Raw genomic sequence first — 27874 nt, forward strand, 5'->3', positions numbered from 1 at the left:
ACATTCAAAATTACAATTTCTGAGCAAGTCTAAAGATTAATCTTTCTGTCACCTCAGTCCCAGTGCAGCTTCCTCCTCCTCCAGGGTTTCTGACACACTCAGGATGTGGTTACAACACTGTGTCTTGCACAGAAATAGACAGCAGTGTCTTCAGATGTCAGGCTGCTGAGCTGCATGTAGGCTGTGCTGGAGGATGTGTCTACAGTCAATGCGGCCTTGTCCTTGTACATCTCATTGTAGTAAGTACTACCACTTGCAGGAAAAATCTGTCCAATCCACTCAAGGCCCTGTCCAGGCCTCTGCTACACCCAGTTCATCCAGTAGGTGAAGAAGGTATAGCCAGAAGCCTTGCAGGACATCTTCACTGAAGTCCCAGGCCTCACCAGCTCAGGTCCAGACTGCTGCAGCTGGACCTGGCAGTGGACAGCTGTGGAGAGAAATGCACAGTGGATGACTTTGTCATAACAGGCCCTGTCTTCATTTCAGATTTTGAACTGGTGAGCCCCTTACCTGCAGTTAATGACAGGAGGAAGAGAAAGACCCAACTCCATTCCATGGTTTGAGTCAGTGTGTTAAGGGACTGTGGAGAGGATACTGATCATAGGTTATTTTCAGGGTGTGGACACCCATGTATTTACTACCATAGATTCAGTGAATTTGCATATTCATGAGCAGGGTACTTCTTAGGTAAAAACCTAGTCCATGTAGAGAAGAAATAGAAAGGACTGGAAAGGCATTTAGGTCAGGGAGCAGAATCCTCAGGTCCAAGTTCTAATCCTCTCTGAGATATAGCATCCCAAACACTTTCCCTGACACCAAGCCAGGTGTTGTGGATGTAACTTCAGGGACTAAGCTCTCAATAAATTTTTGGCCTGAGTATGTTGCTCCACTTTGGGACAATATTAACACATGGATTTAGAGATTGTGCTTTGTGATCATGATGATGATGAGGAGGATGAGGAGATGAGGAGTAGGAGGAGGAGGGGGGGATATTGATGGAAACTTTCAAAAATGGCTAACCTTAGAGACTAGAAACTTCTTTCATATATATATATATATATATATATATATATATATATATATATATATGTATATATATATATATTCAAGTAATATTCGCCTTTCCCATAGGTTGTATACTCAAAAGTTCACTAAAATGACTAAAAGTACATGTGGTTAACAATATTTACACATCAGTGATTATTAAAGCACTATCACGATTAAATAAATTATTATTATAAACTATAGATATGTCAACAAAGGATTTTATTACTAATTCATGGATTTTATGTATACATATATATACATATATATGTATATATATATATGTATATACATATGTATATGTATATATACAGCATACATATATGTATATATATATACAGACACATACATATATATATATATATATATGTGTGTGTGTGTGTGTGTGTGTGTGTGTGTGTGTGTATGTGTATGTGTGTGTGAGTATGTGTGTGTGTATGTTTGTGTGTGTGTGTTTTACCAGAAATTTACATTGCTTTTGAAAAAAATGAATGCAATTAGTTATAACTATATTTAAGACAATCTAAATATCAAAAACATTAAATGTGTCTGTTATTATTAACTCATATTGTCACAGTTATAGACAACTATGTATGCAAATACATGTTGATATTTCAGTTGTCAAGTAGAAAAAAGGAAAAATAGGAGAAACAAGATGTTATAGGAGAAATATGCAGTGAACATAATACACCTGAATGAAAAATCTATACATTTGTAACATTGTTATTTCTATATTTCATAATGAGTTTTACTCTTTCAAATGTTCAATCATATATGAAATATGCTATGATCAGCCAACGCTCTCTGAACTCTGACCACGATCTACCACCACTAGGTTTCTGTTTTCCCCTTGGAACGTTCCAAGAGTCTCTTTCTTAACATCCTGACCTCTACTGTTTCATTAAATAATGACACAGTGAGATTAATTAGTATGAGCTATACACACATACATAGGGTCATCACTAGTAAAGAGTGAACTTCCAGAAATCTTCCCCAAAACAAAGACATGATATTTTTCCCACTAGTCATCAGATGCCAAGAGACCTCCAGCTTGCTGTGGTTCCTCAAGAGCAACTCCCTCCATGTTGTAATTTTGTAATTGTTACATTATTCTTAGTGGTGATAGCAGGATACACCTGCACTAAGTAGGACACATTAACCTCAGAGGATGACTTACGTACTTCAGTTCTCAGGGATTTAACTGATGTTGCTAAGCTTGCCAGTAGACATGTCTCCCTGCTCAATCATTTCGAGGTCTCTCATGAGGGAATTTTCATTAGTTTGATTTATTTCCATCTGTGCTGCTAAATATAGCTACTCAGAGTTCAGGTGTGCACTAAGAACAGTTAAATCCCTGGAGATAAGATTTCATGTCCTATAACCCCATCCTTTGTGTATTACATTATTTTTATGTTTTATGATGGTCTTTGTTTCTTGGGTGATGTTTATTTGTACATATACATCATTGAATCAGCTGTTGCTGAATACTCTGTCAATCATTCTCAACACTTTGACCACTCATGAATGTCTGTGTCAATCTTTACACAGAGCACATATGAGCCTCTGTGATCAAGGCTCATACAATATACTAGGTATGAGCATAAATGTTTATAAGGCACTTTGTCAACATGAACATTGTCAATACAACTGAGGTCTGCTAGCATCTATATGATCTCTAAATATTGGTTTTATTTACACTTACCTGGGATGAAGACTTTCCTATAAAAATTGGCAATAAAAAAATAAAATTATGTTGTTTCCCAGCAATAACCCTCTAACTCATCTACTCAAATGATTCTACAGCTTATTGTAGGATGCTCATGCAGTCATGTTTATTTGTACATATACAAAATGAATATTGCTCAATGATAAAACATGAATTATATGGTCTATAAGTATATGGAAATGGAAAATATATACCCAACATTTCACCCATGTCCATGAGACAAGTGCTTCATGTTCTCATTCATAAGTATTCCAAGATTTCAATATTGTGTTTAGTGTATTTAATTGTAGAAACTTAGAAACTTGTAGTGGGCCTTCAGAGTATGAGGAATTTACAAACTTGATATAGTAAAATAGAGATGAAAATTGAGAGTAAAATGTTTTAAAATTGAGCAGATCATAAGAGCCAGAGTGGTTGCAGGACTCCAAGGAAAGAGGATCTTCCAGAAACAATTGGACTCATGCACATATAGATTCACAGAAACTGTGGTTGAAGGCTCAGAGCCTGAATCAAGTCAACACAGATAAAATCCCCAAGTTGGAAGAAGGAAATGGACACAGGATCTCAGCCCTATCCAAGAAGAATTGTGACTGACACTCACATGTAAAGGAATAATTAGTTTTCTCCACTGCAGTCTCACAGGGATGTTAAGCACAGTTAATCGTGAGGACATGCTTAGCAATTGATAGCCAAAAAATGAGCTAAATGGTATTTTTGCAGACATTATTTCTAATAATACCTTGTTCAATCCCTTTTGTATCACTTATGTTTTGCCTATATATCATGGCTACAGAGTTGTGTCTCTCTCTGTCTCTCTGTCTCTGTCTCTGTCTCTCTCTCTCTCTCTTTCTCTCTCTCTCTACCTTGCTCTGTATGTGTTGTTTATTGTTTTATTTCAATTTGTTTCAATCCCCCTTTAAATTTCTTTCTGTTTTTTTTTTTTATTTACTTGCATGAATTCAGAGGTAGGAAGGATCTGGAAATAGTTGGGGGTGGCAAAATCAGTTATTAGAATAAATTGTATCACTTTTTCAAAATGTTATAAAAACCAAATAAAAACAAATGACATAAATCTGTAAAATGTTTAACAAATAATTTAAGAATTTACTGTGTTTGAGTATGGAGATATCGTGTATTAATCATGCACTGCAAATCAGTTAGTACACTTAATTAAAGAAAAAAAAACAGAGAACACAGTCTGCTCCATATCCTTCTCATCTCTCTATGGGGATTTGTGGCCTCACTGTGCCATCTGCAGGTCATGTGCTGCTGTGAAAATAGGTTTTTCATGGCTTAAACTGAAGTTTCATTGTCTGGCTTAAGAAAAAAACTTATCCATGTAACTTCAGTGATTACAGAGTTCCACTGAAGAAAGAAATGGCTTTAGTTTACCTGGGGATGATGATTTATGCCTCAGCGATTTTAAGTTGTGCCAATATTGCTATAATGTCCCTCTTGAAATCTGATTCATCCTTGATGGCAGTTGGATCCAACTCTTGAAGTTCCCATTTCTTAAACCATAATGCCAGTAGATAGCAGGCTCTCCGCTGATATAATAAGACTACACCTGTGTCAGAGCACAGGTGTTCAGACATAAATCACCCTACTTTGTTTAGTAGACATGGTGAAAATAATTACACAATAATGGTACACAGAAGTGAAGCTATAAATATAAACAACTAAAATGATGAAACAACTCAGGACATGGCTGGACTCTTAGAAGCTGAAACAGTTTTGATGTTACTGTACTAACAAAATGAAAACTTAGTTAAAACTCTTTATGATGATGAAAAAAAAAAAACATCGAGATGGCAGTTCTGATTCCTAGAGATCTGCAATGAGAATCGCTCCATGGTGCATCAGGACTACACATGGTCATTGTACACAAGAACTCTTAGGTGCTAAAATTAACACCACAAAATCTGAATAAACCAAGCCAATCAAAATTAAATCTTGTAAATAAGTGAAATAGCTGAGTAGCAAATGTGTTTATTTGTAAGTTTAACTATGTAATTTTGATTGCTTGGATTGGCATGGTAGAATGTGAACTTGGATTTCATATATTTTCCTCTCAGGTTATCACATCCAACTTCATGCATGTGTTCTCTGCTTTCCCCACTAAAAAAAGTGTAACCATAATTTTAAAATGTTACAACATAATGCTGAGGGAATTCCAAGGACACAAACAAAGTTTTGGATATGTTAGCATTTGATAATTGATGCTGAAAATATGAAATTTTTCTTTGGAAAATTCTAAGTGTTGCTTATGTATTAAAGAATGACACACACGACTCGAGCCCTGAGCTACCTTGCCAGGGGAATCGCCCGAAACCTGTAAGGGCCCACACAGGACTCCCCATGGGATCCTAAGACCTCGGGGGAGTGGAACACAGCGCCTGCCCCAATCCAAACTCGCGGAACCTGAGACTGAGGTACATAGGGAAGCAGACTACCCGGGACTGACCTGGGGCACAAGCCCGTTCCGCTCCACTCGAGCCCCGGGCTACCTTGCCAGCAGAGTCACCCGACACCCGCAAGGGCCCACACAGGATTCCCCATGGGATCCTAAGACCTCTAGTGAGTGGAACACAACTTCTGCCATGAGTCCTGTTCAAACACCAGATATCTGGGTACCTTCCCGGCAAGAAGAGAGCTTGCCTGCAGAGAATACTCTGCCCACTGAAACTAAGGAGAGTGCTACCCTCCCAGGTCTGCTTATAGAGGCTAACAGAGTCACTTGAAGAACAAGCTCTTAACAGAGACAACAATAACAGCTAGCTTCAGAGATTACCAGATGGCGAAAGGCAAACATAAGAATCCTACTAACAGAAATCAAGACCACTCACCATCATCAGAGCGCAGCCCTCCCACCCCACCTAGTCCTGGGCACCCCAACACAACTGAAAATATAGACCCAGATTTAAAAAAATTTCTCATGATGATGATAGAGGACATCAAGGACTTTCATAAATCACTTAAAGAATTACAGGACAGCACTGCTAAAGAGTTACAGGCCTTAAAGAAAAGCAGGAAAACACATCCAAACAGGTAATGGAAATGAACAAAACCATACTAGAACTAAAAAGGGAAGTAGACACAAAAGAAAACCCAAAGCGAGGCAACGCTGGAGATAGAAACCCTAGGAAAGAGATCTGGAACCATAGATGCGAGCATCAGCAAAAGAATACAAGAAATGGAAAAGAGAATCTCAGGTGCAGAAGATTCCATAGAGAACATCAACACAACAGTCAAAGAAAATACAAAATGCAAAAGGATCCTAACTCAAAACATCCAGGAAATCCAGGACACAATGAGAAGACCAAACCTATGGATAATAGGAATTGATGAGAAAGAAGATTTTCAACTTAAAGGGCCACCTAATATCTTCAACAAAATGATAGAAGAAAACTTCCCAAACATAAAGAAAGAGATGCCCATGATCATAAAAGAAGCCTACAGAACTCCAAATAGACTGGACCAGAAAAGAAATTCCTTCTGACCCATAATAATCAGAACAACAAATGCACTAAATAAAGATAGAATATTAAAAGCAGTAAGGGAGAAAGGTCAAGTAACATATAAAGGAAGACCTATCAGAATTACACCAGACTTTTCACCAGAGACTATGAAAGCCAGAAGAGCCTGGACAGATGTTATACAGACACTAAGAGAACACAAATGCCAGCCCAGGCTACTATACCCGGCCAAATTCTCAATTACCATAGATGGAGAAACCAAAGTATTCCACGACAAAACCAAATTCACACAGTATCTTTCCACGAATCTAGCCCTTCAAAGGATAATAACAGAAAAGAAGCAATACAAGGACAGAAATCACGCCCTAAAACAAGCAAGAAAGTAATCCCTCAACAAACCAAAAAGAAGACAGCCACAAGAACAGAATGCCAACTCTAACAACAAAAATAAAAGGAAGCAACAATTACTTTTCCTTAATATCTCTTAATATCAATGGACTCAATAACCCAATGAAAAGACATAGACTAACAGACTGGCTACACAAACATGACCCAACATTCTGCTGCTTACAGGAAACCCATCTCAGGGAAAAAGACAGACACTACCTCAGAGTGAAAGGCTGGAAAACAATTTTCCAAGCAAATGATCTGAAAAAACAAACTGGAGTAGCCATTCTACTCTATATCGGATAAAATCGACTTCCAACCCAAAGTTATCAAAAAAGACAAGGAGGGACACTTCATACTCATCAAAGGTAAAATCCTCCAAGAGGAACTCTCAATTCTGAATATCTACGCTCCAAATGCAAGGGCAGCCACATTCATTAAAGACACTTTAGTAAAGCTCAAAGCACACATTGCACCTCACACAATAATAGTGGGAGACTTCAACACACCACTTTCATCAATGGACAGATGGTGGAAACAGAAACTAAACAGGGACACAGTGAAACTAACAGAAGTAATGAATCAAATGTCCCTGACAGATATCTACAGAACATTTTATCCTAAAACAAAAGGATATACCTTCTTCTCAACACCTCACGGGACCTTCTCCAAAATTGACCATATAATTGGTCACAAAACAGGCCTCAACAGATACAAAAATATTGAAATTGTTCCATGTATCCTATCAGACCACCATGGCCTAAGACTGATCTTCAATAACAACATAAATAATAGAAACCCAACATTCATGTGGAAACTGAACAACACTCTTCTCAATGAAACCTTGGTCAAGGAAGGAATAAAGAACAAATTAAAGACTTTTTAGAGTTTAATGAAAATGAAGCCACAACGTACCCAAACTTTTGGGACACAATGAAAGCATTTCTAAGAGGGAAACTCATAGCTCTGAGTGCCTCCAAGAAGAAACGGGAGAGAGCACATACTAGCAGCTTGACAACACATCTAAAAGCTCTAGAAAAAAAGGAAGCAAATTGACCCAAGAGGAGTAGACAGCAGGAAATAATCAAACTCAGGGGTGAAATCAACCAAGTGGAAACAAGAAGAACTATTCAAAGAAATAACCAAACGAGGAGTTGGTTCTTTGAGAAAATCAACAAGATAGATAAACCCTTAGCTAGACTCACGAAAGGGCACAGGGACAAAATCCTAATTAACAAAATCATGAATGAAAAGTGAGACATAACAACAGATCCTGAAGAAATCCAAAACACCATCAGATCCTTCTACAAAAGGCTATACTCAACAAAACTGGAAAACCTGGACGAAATGGACAAATTTCTGGACAGATACCAGGTACCAAAGTTGAATCAGGATCAAGTTGACCATCTAAACAGTCCCATATCACCTAAAGAAATAGAAGCAGTTATTAATAGTCTCCCAGCCAAAAAAAGCCCAGGAACAGATGGGTGTAGTGCAGATTTCTATTAGACCTTCAAAGAAGATCTAATCCCAGTTCTGCACAAACTATTTCACAAAATAAAAGTAGAAGGTACTCTACCCAACTCATTTTATGAAGCCACTATTACTCTGATACCTAAAGCACAGAAAGATACAACAAAGATAGAGAACTTCAGACCAGTTTCTCTTATGAATATCGATGCAAAAATCCTCAATAAAATTCTCGCTAACCGAATCCAAGAACATATTAAAGCAATCATCCATCCTGACCATGTAGGTTTTATTCCAGGAATGCAGGGATGGTTTAATATACGAAAATCCATCAATGTAATCCATTATATAAACAAACTCAAAGACAAAAACCACATGATCATCTCGTTAGATGCAGAAAAAGCATTTGACAAGATTCAACACCCATTCATGATAAAAGTTTTGGAAAGATCAGGAATTCAAGGCCCATACCTAAACATGATAAAAGCAATCTACAGCAAACCAGTAGCCAACATCAAAGTAAATGGAGAGAAGCTGGAAGCAATCCCACTAAAATCAGGGACTAGACAAGGCTGCCCACTTTCTCCCTACCTTTTCAACATAGTACTTGAAGAATTACCCAGAGCAATTCGACAACAAAAGGAGATCAAGGGGATACAAATTTGAAAAGAGGAAGTCAAAATATCACTTTTTGCAGATGATATGATAGTATATATAAGTGAGCCTAAAAATTCTACCAGAGAACTCATAAACCTGATAAACAGCTTCGGTGAAGTAGCTGGATATAAAATAAACTCAAACAGGTCAATGGCCTTTCTCTATACAAAGAATAAACAGGCTGAGAAAGTAATTAGAGAAACAACACCCTTCTCAATAGTCACAAATAATATAAACTATCTTGGTGTGACTCTAACTAAGGAAGTGAAAGATCTGTATGATAAAAACTTCAACTCTCTGAAGAAAGAAATTATAGAAAAACTCAGAAGATGGAAAGATCTCCCATGCTCATGGATTGGCAGGATCAACATTGTAAAAATGTCTATCTTCCCAAAAGCAATCTACAGATTCAATGCAATACCCATCAAAATGCCAAATCAATTCTTCAAGGAATTAGAAGGAGCAATTTGCAAATTCATCTGGAATAACAAAAAAACCTAGGATAGCAAAAACTCTTCTCAAGGATAAAAGAACCTCTGGTGGAATCACCATGCCTGACCTAAAGCTTTACTACAGAGCAATTGTGATAAAAACTGCATGGTACTGGTATAGAGACAGACAAGTAGACCAATGGAATAGAATTGAAGACCCAGAAATGAACCCACACACCTATGGTCACTTGATCTTCGACAAGGGAGCTAAAACCATCCAGTGGAAGAAAGACAGCATTTTCAACAATTGGTGCTGGCACAACTGGTTGTTATCATGTAGAAGAATTCGAATTGATCCATATTTATCTCCTTGTACTAAAGTCAAATCTAAGTGGATCAAAGAACTTCACATAAAACCAGAGACACTGAAACTTATAGAGGAGAAAGTGGGGAAGAGCCTTGAAGATATGGGCACAGGGGGAAAATTCCTGAACAGAACAGCAATGGCTTGTGCTGTAAGATCGAGAATTGACAAATGGGACCTAATGAAACTCCAAAGTTTCTGCAAGGCAAAAGACACCGTCAATAAGACAAAAAGACCACCAACAGTGTGGGAAAGGAACTTTACCTATCCTAAATCAGATAGGGGACTAATATCCAACATATATAAAGAACTCAAGAAGGTGGACTTCAGAAAATCAAATAACCCCATTAAAAAATGGGGCTCAGAACTGAACAAAGAATTCTCACCTGAGGAATACCGAATAGCAGAGAAGCACCTGAAAAAATGTTCAACATCCTTAATCATCAGGGAAATGCAAATCAAAACAACCCTGAGATTCCACCTCACACCAGTCAGAATGGCTAAGATCAAAAATTCAGGTGACAGCATATGCTGGCATGGATGTGGAGAAAGAGGAACACTCCTCCATTGTTGGTGGGATTGCAGGCTTGTACAACCACTCTGGAAATCCGTCTGGCGGTTCCTCAGAAAATTGGACATAGTACTACCGGAGGATCCAGCAATACCTCTCCAGGGCATATATACAGAAGATGCCCCAACTGGTAAGAAGGACACATGCTCCACTGTGTTCATAGCAGCCTTATTTATAATAGCCAGAAGGTGGAAAGAACCCAGATGCCCCTCAACAGAGGAATGGATACAGAAAATGTGGTACATCTACACAATGGAGTACTACTCAGCTATTAAAAAGAATGAATTTATGAAATTCCTAGCCAAATGGATGGACCTGGAGGGCATCATCCTGAGTGAGGTAACACATTCACAAAGGAACTCACACAATATGTACTCACTGATAAGTGGATATTAGCCCAAAACCTAGGATACCCAAGATATAAGATACAATTTCCTAAACACATGAAACTCAAGAATAATGAAGACTGAAGTGTGGACACTATGCCCCTCCTTAGAAGTGGGAACAAAACACCCATGGAAGGAGTTACAGAGACAAAGTTTGGAGCTGAGATGAAAGGATGGACCATGTAGAGACTGCCATATCCAGGGATCCACCCCATAATCAGCATCCAAACGCTGACACCATTGCATACACTAGCAAGATTTTGCTGAAATTACCCAGATAGAGCTGTCTCTTGTGAGACTATGCCGGGGCCTAGCAAACACAGAAGTGGATGCTCACAGTCAGCTAATGGATGGATCACAGGGCTCCCAATGGAGGAGCTAGAGAAAGTACCCAAGGAGCTAAAGGGATCTGCAACCCTATAGGTGGATCAACATTATGAACTAACCAGTACCCCGGAGCTCTTGACTCTAGCTGCATATGTATCAAAAGATGGCCTAGTCGGCCATCACTGGAAGGAGAGGCCCATTGGACAAGCAAACTTTATATGCCCCAGTACAGGGGAACGACAGGGCCAAAAAGGGGGAGTGGGTGGGTAGGGGAGTGGGGGTGGTTGGGTATGGGGGACTTTTGGTATAGCATTGGAAATGTAAATGAGCTAAATACCTAATAAAAAATGGAAAAGAAAAAAAAACAGGTAAAGGAGGCCTCTGCATACAGAGGTTGTAACAACCATTGTCCATATTCTGAGGTAGTTGGTGTTAGTATGAAATAAACGTCACCACTTTACTACCTTCAGAGTCCTTTCTCCCCAAGTCAATAAAAAAGACATATATTAAGGTTTAGTATTACTAATTTAGAAAAACACTTTAGGGGAAAATATACAGAAAAGTAAGTGATGAAAATAAAATGTAAGGAAGTCCAGGCAGTGAGAATGTACCCAGCTTCTCCCTCTCTCCTTCCCCTGAGCTGAGGGTTTCATGTGTCAGAAAGAACCAGGTCTTCTACACTTTCCCAGCAGGGCTGCATTGGTTCAGCATTGTGGATGGAACATTAAGAGCTGTGTTCCCAAGTCACAATCAATCATAGTTTCTAACTGAGAAAATCCCTCCTGTCAGTAGAAAGAAGTTACAGAGAGATTTACAAATGCATCTAACTATGAGAGTGATGACCAAACATTTGACACATCATGTTTGAAATTCCTCATCATTCTGTCATTTGCATATGTAATTTTTTTATGTCCTTCCAGTAAGGTTAATATGTAATGAATAAAACATATGCACAATTACTTAACAAAGAACTTTTACTGTCCTAAATTTGTAATCCTGTCACAGGAGTTCCATCACATGTATTGTATGGTCACTGGAGTGTGTGATATTTGGAAAGGAAGCCTCAGAGTCTCCTAGGAATGCCTCCCTCACACTCTCCAGATGTTTCTCTGCACCTGCTACAGTTTCTCTCTTTTAAAAGTTGAATCTACACCACCCCCTGCTGGTCTTCTGCATCCTCAAAGGGACTTGTTTCTGAGCACACAGGACACCTGTTCACTGTGTCTTCAAAGCTCCATGGTAGTGGTGGCAGAGCTCTGCTTCAGAATGAACTAGTTCTTGAATGAGTAAGCTGACATTCTGATGGATTCTTCAGTAACTGCTCCACACTTTGTAAAGATCTAATCCTCTTTTTTTTTCAGGGCACATAGGTTCTTCCTGAAGTTGAGCAGCCATGAAGTGGCTCTCACCTCTCAATAGTCATGAGCCGTCGTCACACAGTGCAGAGGTCCACATGAGTGTGAGGTAGGTCTTGAAGCAAGGTGGAAATGAGAGTGTCTCTAACTAACTCTATAATGACTCTGGGTCACAGTAGTGGATGCAAGGGCTGTGTTCAAGTGCTCTCTCTTTATCCAAGGATTCTTATCATTCTTCCATGTTCTCTTCTCATGCCTTTGCCTTCCTGCTTTCTCCCATTCTTTTGCCTTCTGTCTTTTCATTCTTTATCCCATCCAATGAGACTGAAGCAAGTCTTTTATCTACTAAAGCTAATCATAACTTTGATCATTATTAATAGTAATTTTAAAAATCCTTAAATTTACATAAAATCTATGATTGAAGCTCCAAACCCTGCTTCCTTAAAAGAAAAAAAAAAACTAAAAACAAAGCAAAATAACATTTCCTTATAGGAGTTACACAGCCTATTCTTCACTGATACCTGGGCACAGCTCTTGTGACTTTGTGGTACAGTAGACCACAGATCTTAGTAACTATTTTCATGTAAGAACAGAAATGAATTTTTACCAAGTTTTTAATTTTACGCATGTAAGGCCAGCCAGCTATTGCTAATATCTCTTTAAGCATTGTCATCGCAAATCCTACAAGTAACTAGGAGAACAAACTACTAACTGTTTGCATGCTTGTTCCTCATCTTTAAAGTTCTCTAATCTTTATTTCCTCATCCTAAAGATTCCATAACCTAGTCTAATCTCCTTCAAATATTATTTGTATATATATATTTCTCCTATGAAATGAATCTGTCATTTGCTTGTATTTTATAAATTCCTTTTTTTCTATTTATGCCTTTTAATCTTGAGACCACTTTCACTCTCTATCCTTGATATCCCCAAGTTAATCCTGGCAAATTAATACAGCAGTCATTGTACGGGAGGGTACATGTATCTCCTTATGTTTCCAATTTCAAGTCAATGAAATATTTCTACAAAGGAGCATGTTGGCTTTTATGTCCTTTGTGATTATGTTGTCTAGATCTGTTCTCATGGCTATAAATGCCAAGAAGAAATCCTTGTCCTTATCCCCGACAGCCTCATGGCCAACTCCACTCCTCATTCGTGAGAAGCACATGTGTTTCATTTATTATGGAGTGATTTGCTCTGAGTAATGAAGAGAAGTGTATTCCCCAGAAGGAGAGATTGACAGTAAAGTAGCCAAGAGTAGATCAATTTCAAGCCAAGAGCAGTCATCAGCACACATGGGGAATATGGGGATCAATGGGAAACAATGCTCCAGTGCCAGGAACTGTGTCAAAATTCCCCTTCCACAGCCATGCCAAAGCATCATTTATCTCCGAATGTGAATCAACATAGCTGAACTACAGGCGTTTTAAGATTAGATGATGCTTGTTAAATTTCTGTTCACAAAGGTCAGAAAGCAGGTTTCATTCAAGGGATGTAGGGATGGTTTAATATACAGAAATCCATCAACGTAATCCACTATATAAACAAACTCAAAGACAAAAAGCACATGATCATTTTTTTCATAAACATGGACATTTTTTCAGGTGCTTCTCAGCCATTCGGTATTCCTCAGGTGGGAATTCTTTGTTTAGCTCTGATCCCCATTTTTAATGGGTTATTTGATTTTCTGGAGTCTACCTTGTTGAGTTCCATATATATACTGGATATTAGCCCCCTATCTGATTTAGGATAGGTAAAGATCCTTTCCCAATCTGTTGGTGGCCTTTTCTAATTCTATCCATTTCCTGAAGAATTTCATGAATCCATCATTTTTTTGAGCAGAATACTAGTGCATTGTGTTACTGTCCCATATTTTCTGTATCCGTTCCTCCGTTTAAGGACATCTGGGTTCTTTCCAGCTCCTGGTTATTATAAATAAGGCTGCAATGAACATAGTGGGGCATGCACCCTTATTCCATGTTGGAGCATCTTCTGGGTATATGCCCAGGAGTGTTATTGCTTGGTATTCAGGTATTACAATATCAAGTTCTCTGAGGAACTGTCAGTCTGATTTCTACAGTTGTTGTACCAGCTTGTAATCCCACCAGCATTGGAATAGTTTTCCTCTTTCACCACATCCTCATCAGCCTCTACTGTCATTTGAGTATTTAATCTGAGAAATTCTGTCTGGTGTGAGTTAAAACCTCAGGGTTGATTCTATTTGTAATTCCCTGATGAAGAATGATGTTGAACATTTCTTTAATTTCATCTTTTCTGATTGATAATTCTCAGTTGAGAATTCTTTGTTTAGCTCTGTACCACCTTTTTAATAGGGTTATTTGGTTCTCTGGAGTCTAACTTCTTGAGTTCTTTGTACATATTGGATATTAGCCCCCTATAAGTTGCAAGATGTGTAAAAATCTTTTCCCAATCTGTTGATTGCAATTTTGTCTTTTTGACAGTGTCCTTTGCCTTATAGAAGCTTTGCAATTTCATGAGGTCCCTTTTGTCAATTCTTCAGCTTAGAACCTAAGCTATTGGATTTCTGTTCAAGAAATTTGAGACTGGGACCACTTTTATGGGACTTGATAATAACATATAACCTCAGAATCTCCCTATGTTAGCACACACAAACATTGAGTTGATAAATGAATTCTGTAAAAAGTGACTTAGTATTATTTTGTCCATCATAGAGGAATTACACTAATGTGGCTTTGTGTCAGGAGCCATTTTCCCAACTTCTGTGAAAGTCTGTCTGTCAGGCATAGTCAAGGCAGAAGGGGTGAATGTAATGTTAATCCTAGAAAAAGCAACTGGGTGGCTCCTGGAGTGGCAGTACATATCCACTGTATGTCAGCCATTGTCTCGGCCAGATTGTGACTTTTTTCCACAATACTGTAAAGTATATTATGAGGGTTTGTATGTTCGAGGCCCAGGGACTGGCACAGTTAGAAGGTGTGGCCCTGTTGGAGTAGGTGTGTCAACCTGGGTGTGGACTATAAGACAGAAGTTTGGTACTATGTACTGGGATATTGCTTTGATATGCCTGACCATGCTTTTTTGGAAGAACGTGGATTTTGGGACTTTGAATTTAGAAAGCATTGGAATGCTTTAATTGGGGCTTAATGTGCTAGCCTAGAAGAAGGAATATGGAAGACTTTGTTGCTGTTGGTGGAGAAGAATTTCAATATGTGGCCTAGAGTCTATATTTGCGGTATTTTGCTAAAGAATGTGGCTAATTCTTGTCCTTGTCTGAAGAGTCTCCCTGAGTCTAAGGTGAAGAGACTCAGTAATTGCACCCATCATAAACTTTGTTCTGTGCTTAAGTCTCATAAAGAACATTTTAAACAATCATAGCAACCTGAGAAAAGGAAAATATAAAATATATGGTTTGAGCACTAATTGGACACCACAACCTGAAATGGGGCTGAATCCTGTGATCAAGGATATTAAATTGAATTAAGGGAGTAGTGATTTGGGGAAAGATCCCACCAGCTACGTTTAGGTCTAGGCATGGTACTACATGTCTTTAATCTCAGGAGGCAAAGACAAGCAGTTCTCTGAGTTCAAGGCCCTCCTACAGCACATTCTACATGAAGAAAAACTTTAAATCCAAGCTTGGTAAACGAGACCTTTAATCCCAGTGCTTAGGAGACAGGCATGCAGATCTCTGAATTCAAACTCTGTCTTCAGAGCAAGTTCCAGAACAGTCAAGCTTAGGTAGTGAAGAAGTTGGACAACACAAAGCTGGTGATAATATAATAGAAAAAGAAGAAAATGTTCTAGCCCTAGCAACCAGCAGAACTCAGCAACTTCGGTCATGTGGTTCTGGCATTAGAGTTCAGTATAAAAGGCATTAATGGGTCTTAAGGGGTCATGCAAAGGAGTTGAGGAATGGCACCATGAATACAGCATGTGAGAGGTTATTGGTAAAGTCTAGTTGCAACAGAAATCCCCACTGTATGGGAGATATCATTACAATGGAATGCTCAGTGAGAATAGCAGTGGTAGTGAGAAGATCTACCTGAGCTAAGAGTGCTAGAGAGGGAAGAGCTTGAGTAATGACATCAGCCCTTACTAGGAGCCCAGAATATTGAAACATAAAACTGTAACATTGAAGTGGCCTAGGAGACCCCAAGATGTTTGAAGTGCCAGAACCATTGGTTATCTGCTGAGGGAAACTGCCAACAGGGAGTGGAGCCAGCTCAGGAGAAATAAGTTTGTTGCAGTCAACAAGGATGAAAAAGGAGTTGGGGATCTGAAGACTGCTTTGACATCAACAGTGGAGATGTAGAGTTTGGAGTTTGCCAAGCTGAATTGCCTACTTGCTTTGGGAATTACAGTTAAGTGACTGGATTAATCTGAGAGGAGACGTTGAGCTTTGTACTTTTCACATTGTTGAGGTGACAATAGACTATATGGAACTTCCAAGTTGGACTAAATATATTTGTGCATTATGCTAAGTATAGGTATGGTCCCCATAGACTCAAATGTTTGGGTAACATGAAGTGAAATGTGATAGTTTGTATATATTCAGCCCAGACAGCAGTGTGCTTAGAAGTTGTGGCCCTGTTGGAGTATGTGTGTCAATCTGGGTGTAGGCTATAAAACTCTCAGCAGCCTGGAAGCCAGTATTCTGCTATCACTATTAAGATAAAGATGTCACTTACAGTTTAAGACTGTGAAAGGGCTTTTTGTTTGCTCAGAGATTGGTGGAATTTTACAGGTCACATGGATAATACTTTATTCCTAGCTATTCCATAAAAAGTTGTCATTTTTCTTGCAATCCAGAGATATTTTTGTCATGTTTACTCACATTTTCCCTTTTTGGTTGTTTTATTAATGAAGAAATATATGTCAATGGAGGTGGTCAATGGTGATAACATTGACAAGGTATAGGGTCCTCTAGGTTCATCATTAACAGAGATCCCAGGCTTCACCAGCTCAGCCCCAGATTGATGCAGCTATACCTGGGAGTGGATACCTGTGGATGGAAGGATAGAATGGATGTCATTGTCATGTGAGTGTATGGCCAGACCTCTCAAATCTGCTACAGTGAGACCCTTACATATAGCTGTTGCTACAAGGAAGAAGATGATATAGCTCCATCCCATGGTGAGGTCCTGTGTAGTCAGTGACTGTAGAGAGGACAGTGATCTTATGGTTTTCTTGGATGTAGACATCCCTATATCTACTACCAATTACTCACATAATTTGCATATTAATGGGCAGGGTACATCTTAGATAAGTACCTACTTTCTGCATGTAAAAGGACACATGGGTCAGGAACCAGGCTGCTCTGTCCCAAGTCCTATTTATGTCTGAGGAAATTCCTCCTGTACCCCATTCCTGATCCTTGTGCAGAGGCTGTGGATGTAACATCATGGCCTGTATTGTAAAAAGATTTGCAGGCTGAGACAGTGTCCCATTTGTGACAAGGCTAACAGATAGATTTAAGGTTGGTACAAGGTTGACAATACTGATGGGAAATTTCAAAAACAGCTAAAGTATTAGAATTTACAGCCTCATTTCCGTACATAGAATTAACATTTGTCTTTGCAACATCTTATATACTAAAAAATTACATAAATGATCTAAACTATATATATTGAGAACCATTTCTATATGAAAGATTATTGCAGCACCATCACATAAATACTATGAAAATAAACTCCATATGGGTAATCAAAAGATTAGATCAAATATATATATTTGAGAGTGTGTGTGTGTGTGTGCGTATCTCATGTGTGTTTCTCAAGAAAATATAAATTGCTGGGCATTGTGGCGCACGCCTTTAATCCCAGCACTTGGGAGGCAGAGGCAGGTGGATTTCTGAGTTCGAGGCCAGCCTGGTCTACAAAGTGAGTTCCAGGATAGTCAGGGCTATACAGAGAAACTCTGTCTTGAAAAAAAAAGACATATATATATATGTCTTTGGAATATTTAAAAAGAATCTTCACTGTTTGAGCATGGAAATGTTACATGTCAATCACAATAGGTACATGTAAGAATGGAATCTCTCTGCTCAAGATTCTTGTCCCCATTGTGCCCCCTGCTGGTCCTGAACGCACCTGCAGATAGATTTCCCATCATGAAGTTGTCCAGTCTGACTTGAATAGTAACATATCCCTGCAAAGAGGGTGCTTACAGGGCTCAGCCACAGGGGGAAATGGCTCTTGTTTATCTCTTGAACTTGACTGGTGTCTCAGCATCTTAATTTAAGTTCTTTCTTTATTATCATCAATGATGTCCACAATGTCATCCTCTTTCCTAATGGCAGTTGGATACAACTCTAGCAGTTTCCATTTTTAATAAGATGTAAATAAGAGAGATCTGGGTGTTTGTTGACTTCATCAGACAGTACCTGGGACATAGCAGCTGAGGACAGCAAGAGAACAATGAGTCTTGAGCACAGATGTGTCTCCCCATGAATCTATCTATGAATTCCTGGAATATTGACATACAACAAAATGAGGAAGAACTACTGTGGTATTCATGGAAAAGTTAATAATCCAAGAGAAATGCACCTTAATAAGGAAGTAGAAATCAAGCAAACACATTCTGCAACTCAATCTGTTTACCAACCTGCATGTGCCTCCATTTAATGGGAGGAGGGAAGAGAAGAAATCCCTGTGACAAGGATCCTAATGGGAGGAGAATGTGTGTACTTAGAAAGCTTTCTCTCTACCTAAATAGCTTTCCAATCCAGGTTCCTCCTATATCTGGGAAGGGCATGTGTTAGTAAAGCATTTTTGGTGTTGATGTTTCGCTAATGAAGGATAGATTTTGAATGTTAGCTCAGTATTGAGAGAAACCAATCACACTATGTGGAATATGTGCAAACCTGTTCTTAAATATCTGAAGTATATTTAAACATGTTAAAAATGCATACTATGTGAAATATTTATATATTTATACATGTATACATGTATACATGTATACATGTATACATTTATACATTTATACATTTATACATTTTTATACATTTATATATTAATATTGCAGGATAGAAGGAGGACCAGTTGAATGCATGTTCTAGTTCATATACATGGCCAGAATTCATGTGAATTATCAGTTTACATAGCATCTTCAGGGCATCAGGAAGTACTTCAACAGAGGAACATTTATCCCTATATTCCAGGGTCCTAGAAGTTATTATCGTGGCATCTAGGAACACCTAATGTGCTGGATAATGTTGTACTTCATGCTCAAGAGTATGGGATGCTGATGGCTTAAATAGGTTGCAAGGCACATGAGAGCATGCTTACTTAAGTTGTATGGAAATAAATGCCTGGACTCCATAAGATTGTAAATAAAATATATGAGCTTATTCTCTGAAGTTAAACTTATATTAGGATCATAATACTTGCTGATCGCTTAAAGTGTGTGTTCAGGTACTTTCACTGAAAATATGAACATATCGATTTTTTATTATTCTTTTTTCAGTGTGACTATTTTTCCCTTCTCCTCTAGCTTGGCTCTATTTTCATTGATCATAAACCTTCGGCAATTTCTTTTGGATCTGTCTATATTTGATGATTCTGAACATCACTTAAAGACTGGGCATCATTTCAATATTCTTGGTCCTTTTTCAGGAGAATTGTTTCTGGAAAGTGGCTCACATCTTTTCACTCTGATTCCCACAAGGATTGATACATAGTTGGCAAATATATAAAAATGCAGGAATAAACACTTTAGAGATGTTTGAGCAAGTCTCTGAAATGTTCACTCTGTACCTTTCCTCTGAAGTCACTTATTGAGAAATTCTACAGCTCATTCTTCTGGGACAATGTCCTGAATCACCATCGGAAATTGCTTAACAGTCCTCAACAAAGCAATGATGATCACAGTCACACTCATTATCCCAAAGACTGAAAAAGATGGTCTTGTATCTTTGTAGTTAGTGTTCTGTAACAGACGTGACTACAGGGCAGGACATTGGGAATGGCAAAGACTGTGTTAGGAAACAGTAATCAATGCATATTGTTGCACATACCCTCACCCCATTTCCTAAAAGGAACTTGGATGATTTAAAATATTTGTTAAAAATATTTCAACACACCAAGATTGTTGTGGCAAATACCTTTAATCCCAGGACTCAGGAAGTAGGGACCCATGGATCTCTGAATTTGAGGCTAATTTAAACTACAGAGTGAGTGCCAGGACACCAGAACTATACAGAGAAATTCTGCCTTGAAAATCAAAGCAAATATGTGATCAAACACTTCTGCTCCAAAGTTATTGACCCAAGTAGGGTAGATATATATTCTCACATTAACACCAACATGGGTATAATAATATAGTTTTACAATGCATTCCCTAACTCTGAGTAAATACACCAAGATTCATGTTTATTGATTATAGATTTAAGCCTTATCTTCCTCTTGCTCTCAACTAGCTCTTATAACTTAAATTAATTCATGGCTATTAATCAATTTTATGCCAAGAGGCTTTCTAGTTACCCTTCCTTGAGACCTGGCCTGCTTCTCTCTGCATCTGCCCAGCTAATTATGCCCCTGACTCTTTCCCAGAGTTCCTATCTCTCCCCAGGAAACATGCCTATTCTCTCCTCCTTTGTGACAGGCTATCGGCTTTTTACTAAACCAGTCAAGAACTGAGAGTGGGAGTATATACAAAATATGTTTAAAGATATGAAAAACAATACCAAGGAATGTTATGCATCCAAATTTATGCTTCCTAGAAATCAGTATATGAATAATACAAAGATAATCTACACAGTGCACAAAAAGATCACCCCAGCACAGGAATACATAGAACATGTACACTAATTTATACTCCTTTCTGAATCTTACATGCAAGTTCACTACTAAATATCCTTATGAAATGAGAATTAATTTTCAATCCCCTTGTTCCCTTCTTCAATACTTAACCACTAATTTTAGCAAATCTACAAGCTGCAGATCCCTCTCTGCTCATCCCCATGATTGTTGGAGATGTCCCCTGTCCTCTCCCCCCTCTCACTGTTCCCCAACCCACCCACTCCTGCTTCCTGGCCTTGACATTCACCTATTCTGGGGCATAGAACCTTCACAAAACCAAAGGCCTCTCTTTCCACTTGTGGTCTACTAGGCCATCCTCTGCTACATATGCAGCTAGAGCAATGAGTCCCACTCTGTGTTTTCCTTGATTGGTTGTTTAGTCCCAGGGACCTCTGGGGGAACTGGTTAGTTCATAGTGTTGGTTCTCCTATAGGGCTGTAAACCCCTTCAGTTCCTTGGGAACTTTCTCTAGCTCCTTCATTGTGGTCTCTGTGCTCCGACAATGGATGACTGTGAGCATCCACTTCTGTATTTGCCAGGCAGTGGCAGAGCCTCTCAGGAGACTGCTATATAAGGCCCCTGTCAGCAAAATTTTGTTTGCATCTGCAATAGTGTCTTGGTTTGGTAGCTGTTTATGAGATGGATCCCCAGGTGGGGCAGTCTCTAAATGGTCATTCCTTCAGTCTCTGGTCCAAACTTTGTCTCTATAACTCCTTACAAGGGTATTGTATTCCCATTTCTCAGAATGATCTTAGTATGCACACTTTGGTCTTCCTTCTTTTTGAGTTTCATGTGTTTTGTAAATTGTATCTTTAGGGTATATGCCCAGGAGTGGTTTTGCTGGATCTTCCAGTAACCTGAGGTTGGGTGCAGCCAGAAGAGATTTTGCATTCCTTCATTGGTGCTCACTCTGATGGTGTACTTAAGTTTTAGAAATCAATAGGAACCAATTTGAGATAAAAAGCACAGAAGCCCACAAGGGAGCTCTCAACTCTGATCCCCACAAACAGTAGTTAACTGAACACCAGAGTCTTCGGAATAAAACACTTCTGAGGTATGCTGTATAGAGAGAGCAAGACTGAGATTGACCCATAGCCTAATATAAAGGGTCATGGACTCTGTTCACATACCCCATGATCACTATCTTATGTTTTTGAATGTAGGACACATAAGAGCTCAAAGCTTTGGGCGTTTTTCTCCCATCTTCTTGCTCTGTGCCTCATGCCAGAGCTTGCCTCCTATGTGAGTCTTGTTAGAACATATTTTCTTTCACATATGAGCACACACACACACACACACACACACACACACACACACACAATTGTGTGAATAGTGTACACTTCTTGCAGAGTGTAAGAGTAAGTGTGTTTTGCAGGCTTGCCGTTGTGAACACTATAATTCACAAGAGTGTGATAATTCATGGACTATACTTATATGTCAGTATCCTGCCTCATATTTCTCTGATTTCTGTTTATTTGATAATCATTAACTTCATCATTTTACTGCTCTTTAATTGTGACTATTTTAAAACCAGAGAAATATTCTTTTCTTTTCTTTCCTTTTCTTTTCTTTTCTTTTTTTTTTTTTTTTTTGGTTCTATCAGATATTGATCATCCCGTAGAACAGCACAGTGGGCAGAAGATGCTGTAAGTTACAAACTGGGACTAGGAATTTCTTCATTGTTTCAGCGATGTTAAATACAATGTATTTTCCCTTGTTTCTGTGTCTAATAATCTTTTAGAACATAGACATAGCATGAATTGCCTAAATTTGGGCAACTTTCATAGTCAATTTTTGGTTTAAATATAATTGAATATATGGAAATATGTATGTGTGAACTATTGATTTCAGAAAAGAAAGCTGCACCAGAAACACTCATTTTATATTTAAAATGTCTTGAAAGATAATGATATCAAAATATGTATAAACCATGAAATATTATCTTGCCACAAAGTGGTTGGAAGATTTTCAAAAAGAAACCAAACCCAAAATGCTGAGTAGCAGAAAAGACTCTGAAACTCTTGCACGGAATGGGCAATATAGCCTGCACTAACGGTTGGGTTTCTTTTCATTTTCCTGGGGTTATCAACATTACAGGGACTTTTCATCTATGATTGAATTCTATGTCTTTAAATAGGAGAATACTTGCGAATATCTCAAATTCTCTCCGTGATGTTCAATGATCTCTCAGATGTCCTCATCAAAGGCAGGTAGAAGGAAGAATTCACAAGGGACAAAAGATCATGGAATGATAATGGAACCTGGCTAAGCTGTCAGGTTTGAAACAAGAGCCAGAGGGCTAGAGGTACAAGTATTGCTGGTCTTGAATATGAGAAATGCAGAAACAGACTCTACTGAGAGAGAGAGCATCATATCGAACCAGGTAAGAGAATATTGCATTTCAAATGTTTTGTCCATGGAGGAAATAAAAGTATGATGTTGATTTATGACTGGCGTATGAGCTGCAATGGATGAAGATATTCAGCTTGAATTTTTCACTTGTTCATGCTGTAGTTCTGGTTCTGAGGTTAAAAGTCTAATAATAAGTATTGACTGTGAGGTACAAGAATTAATTTTTGTGGAGGTTAGTGGACAACGTGTGGAAGCCAGTCGTCTTCCTACTAAGTGGGGTCTGGAGACTGAACCACAGGAGAGACTGAGATATAACTGCACATGCTACATCTATTTAATGATACAAGTAACTCTATGAATAAATTTAACAATTTAGAAGAAAAAAAAGAATTAATTTTTATGTATTCTATAAAATTCATCTAAATATATAATATAAATATAGGTGTGAAGCACCCTGCCAATGAAGTGGTAAAAAAATTATAAAATATTTTGGAAAGTAGGAATAGCTCACTTACTCAAAAGGTTCAGTGAATGGCTTTATAGTATTCACAATTTCAGGTCTCAGATATATTCAAGGTGAGAGTTTATTTAATCTATTTCCAATCAGTGCTTTAGGAATGACTGGGTCTCCCTGTTTATCACAGTGACATGTGAGGGGAAAGGCTTCCAGTGTAAGCAATTCTTAGAAAAAAAATGGAGACACCAATTCATCCTTCATAAATTCTTCATCGCTTGGATTGAAAATGATGGCACAATTTTTAATTTGTGAGGAAAACATGTTTTATGTTGATGGAGTGAGGAATGTGATTGAAGATGTACATGGAGTAAAGTACCAACCAAACACACCTTTAAATTATGTATGATGTCTGCTAGGAGAGACAAGATCTAATCTCATGAGATGTAAATATAAACCAGCCATTAGTGTGTGACTTGGGAAGGATGAAAAGAAGGTGAATTCCTAAAAAAATAAGCATCATTAATCTCAAGAATGCCCACTATAACCTGAAATTCAACTACAACATTGGATCTGGTTCTTAATCAAATAATGAAATTGTCTGCAGGTAAATCTGCAGGTTTATGGATGTGGTACATAAACTTGAGACATCACAACAGATGGAAGGATTCTCATAACTTTAAAATGGACAGGGCAGTGGTGAAATTGATTCCAGGTGAGGTTCAGAGGATTGTGCACAGACAAAGGTGGCCTTTGAATCCAGGACATTGTCCAAATTTATATGAAAGTACAGTGGTATTGAGTTAGTATGAAGGCAACATTTCTTCTTCCCCTTCAGGATTTTAAGTACGAATAGTCTTTAGTTTAGATATTTTCTGCTTCTCTCCTATCCCAAGTCACAAAATCTCACACAATGTACTGATACGACAAATTTCATTTTAAAACTTTGTTATGAAAGAAAAATGAAGGATGAAAATCGAAATGAAATGAAGTCCAGATGATGCAAAATGCCTAGCTTCTCTTTCTCTCCTTTTCCTGAACTGAGGTCTTCACATAGTACTGGGGGACACATTGGAATACAGGACATCTACACATGCCCAGAAGAGCTACATAGGCTCCCTCTCATGAATGGAATATTAGGAACTCTGTTTCCAAGTCACAATCATATTTCCTGCTGAAGAAACCCTCCTGTCAGTGGAAGAACTTACAGATAGATTTATGTATGCTATGGATGGTGATGATGATGAATGGATGTTTGACACCTCATGTTTGAAACTTTGTAGCTTCTTTTTAAGTGGATATGCAATTGATGCTTATTATTTTGATAAAGTTCATATGTAATAAATGAAATACTTATGAGCAATATTAACTAACAAAGGATATTTCCTTGAAATGATAGTTTTAATATAAATGTATACTTCAGAGGGGCTATAAAAGTGTGTACTCCTACCAGAAATGGGGAAGTGTTCACCTTGCTCCACATCCTCATCAGCATTGTCTGTCACTTGTGACTTTAGATTCAGCCATTCTGACATTTGTAAGACAGAATCCTAGACTCATTTTGATTTGCATTTCATGGTCAGCTAAGGATAATTAATACTCCTATAAGTGCTTCTTTTTCTGTAGTGATTCCTTTGTTAAGAATTCTTTTTAGACCTACAATTCATTTCTAAATTGGATTATTTTTTGTTGATGTCTACTTTCTTAAGTATGTATTTTAAATATCAGACTTCTGTTATATCTGGTGTTGGTGAACACATTTTTCCATCCTATAGACCACTGTTTGTTCTCTTGATAGTGAGTGGTCTTTGTCTCACAGAACTTTCTCAAGATCATGAAGTCAAATTTATTGATTATGCTTCTTACTCTCTGTGCTTTGGTGTTCTCTTCAGGATGCTGTCTCCTGTGCCAATGGGTTGTGAGCCCTCCCCTACATTCTCTGCTTTTGACTCAAGATATTTGATTTCATACTAAGGTTTTGATCATCTTTGTTTTGAGTATTGTGAATGTATACCGATATGGATCTATTTGCATTATTCTAAATACAGATTTAATTAGACAAGGGCAATTGGCTGAAGAGTCTTTTTTTCATTAATTTTGAATTTCTGGCTTTGTTATACAAAAGCAATTGTCCACTGACATATGGATTTACATCATCTGGATTTTTGATTCAATTCTTTTTATTAATCTTTCTTATTTTATCACAATATCTAGCTATTTTTATTACAGGAATCACCTCAAGGAAGGAGAAAAAAAGAACAAATAGCTGCACTACATTCAGAAAGCTGAGATTGGAAGGCCTTAACAAACTAGTGATCTTTTGCTCTTTGTGAGGACACAACACATTTTAATATCCCAGAATGATTGTCCAAGACTCTTTCATCATTAGATTATTACCATCTTTAGGGGATATATCACATGTATTTTATGGCCTTCTGTAATCTGTTGTTCACAGACCATACTAGACTCTAGGTTTTAGCAATAGAACTACATTCATGTTCACGATAAATTTATTAAAGAGTTTCTATATGTCCATGCCTTAAACTTTACTATATAACTGGATTTGAAATGATTATGAAAATTATTGTTTCCTAAAGACACTTTTCCAAATTCCATTATTATGTTGAAATATACCTACAATGAGTGGTCTGTGCTCAGACTCCTCAAGTCCAATCCAGGTTGACAAAGTCAGTCTGCACCACATTCTCACTCTCACCTTCACATGGTTTGTTTCCCTCTGTGACACCTGCAAGGATCCCCTCAAGAAATTAAAGATTTCCTAGTACTAAATATTCTGGGATCCTAAGATTAATAATGGAAAAAGCATTATTGAAAATATACACACAAGCAGGGAGAGAGGGTGTGGCTAAAACCCAAACATTTTATTTATGTATTTTACTACACCTAAGCATTTCACAATTTACATATGCCTTAAATACTTTCAATCCTGGCTTTTGAATATACTTTAAAGATTTAAACGAAGCCATGATACTTTTGAGCCTATGGAAAATTTACACAATGGATATTAGAAATTTTTGTTTATTAATATTTTACAATTAATTTCTCTATGTATTACTGAAAATAGATGGCTTCATGCAATGTATTCTGAATACTAGTCTCCATTCCCTAACATCTTCGTGATCTTCTCCAGCTCTACTCTGTTTCTTCATAAAATTAGATAACAGAATTTAAAATAATTTAAAAAGAAAAGAAAACAAGGGGAAATAAACACACACACACTCATTCACACACAGAAAGAGACAGTGAGAGAGAGACAGAGACAAACACAGCGACAGAGAGTCAGAGAAAATGAGAGATGCTAAAACCCACATATTTTACTTGTATATCTCACTACACATTATAATTATGCATATGATAAGTGCCTTATCCTTAAATCCTTTCAGGCCTGGCTTCTGATTATACATTGAACAATTTAAACAAAGACATGAAACCTAAAGTATGGGCACTTGAGCATACAGGATAGTTACACAACAAAGTATTATAAGAATTATTTGTTTATTAAATTTTTAATGTTCTTTCATTTCAATTTCTATTGAAAGTACATTTCTTCCTGCAATACTCTCTGAATACTGATTCACATCACCCAACACTGCCTCAAACTTCTCTCAGCTTGATTCTGTTTCTTTATTTAATTAAAAAATAAAAAGTACATAAATGACCTGGTATTGGGTGAGGGAAAAGTACTGAAGCCCTGAGGCCAAGCAGAAAGAATGAAAACAGGCAACCTCGGGAAATAGGAGGTTGGGGGAACCCTCCAGAAAGGACCAGAGACCTAGAATGTGAGAGACTCTCGGGACACAAAAGAAGGGATCTTAAATGAAATGCCTGACAGTAGGGTGAGGGAACTTATAGAGACCACCTTCAGCAAGAAGACAGAGCCTCAAGTGATGGATGGGGTTGCCATCTCACATCACAACTCTGACCCATAAATGTTTCTGTTTGAAAGAATTACAGTGATGGAAATGGAGAGGAGCCTGAGGAAAATAAGGTCCAGTGACTGGCCCAAAGTGAAATCCAGCTCAAGCGGAGATCCGAAGGCCTAACCCTGTTATTGATGCTATGGAGTACTCACT

The 27874-nt window shown here is 38.0% G+C and overlaps 1 long non-coding RNA gene, 1 other non-coding gene, 1 gene segment (V, D, J or C) and 1 further gene; 1 reads left to right on the forward strand and 3 right to left on the reverse strand.

Annotated features, from left to right (window-relative positions):
• Igh (immunoglobulin heavy chain complex) overlaps positions 1 to 27874 on the reverse strand; it is a 2751187-nt gene that overhangs the window by 2432999 nt on the left and 290314 nt on the right.
• Positions 123 to 416, reverse strand: Ighv1-70 (immunoglobulin heavy variable 1-70). The segment is given in 1 exon segment: positions 123 to 416. A coding segment is annotated over 1 exon segment (294 nt).
• On the reverse strand, positions 3954 to 4028 carry Mir6388 (microRNA 6388). The gene has a single exon (NR_105810.1). It is a non-coding gene; the product is annotated as a microRNA 6388 (primary transcript).
• On the forward strand, positions 12064 to 23401 carry Gm40900. Its single transcript, XR_873082.1, has 3 exons — positions 12064 to 12125; positions 12201 to 12303; positions 23112 to 23401. It is a non-coding gene; the product is annotated as a predicted gene, 40900 (long non-coding RNA).

The sequence above is a fragment of the Mus musculus genome, chromosome 12, assembly GCF_000001635.26.
Source record: "Mus musculus strain C57BL/6J chromosome 12, GRCm38.p6 C57BL/6J".
Taxonomy (NCBI): domain Eukaryota; kingdom Metazoa; phylum Chordata; class Mammalia; order Rodentia; family Muridae; genus Mus; species Mus musculus.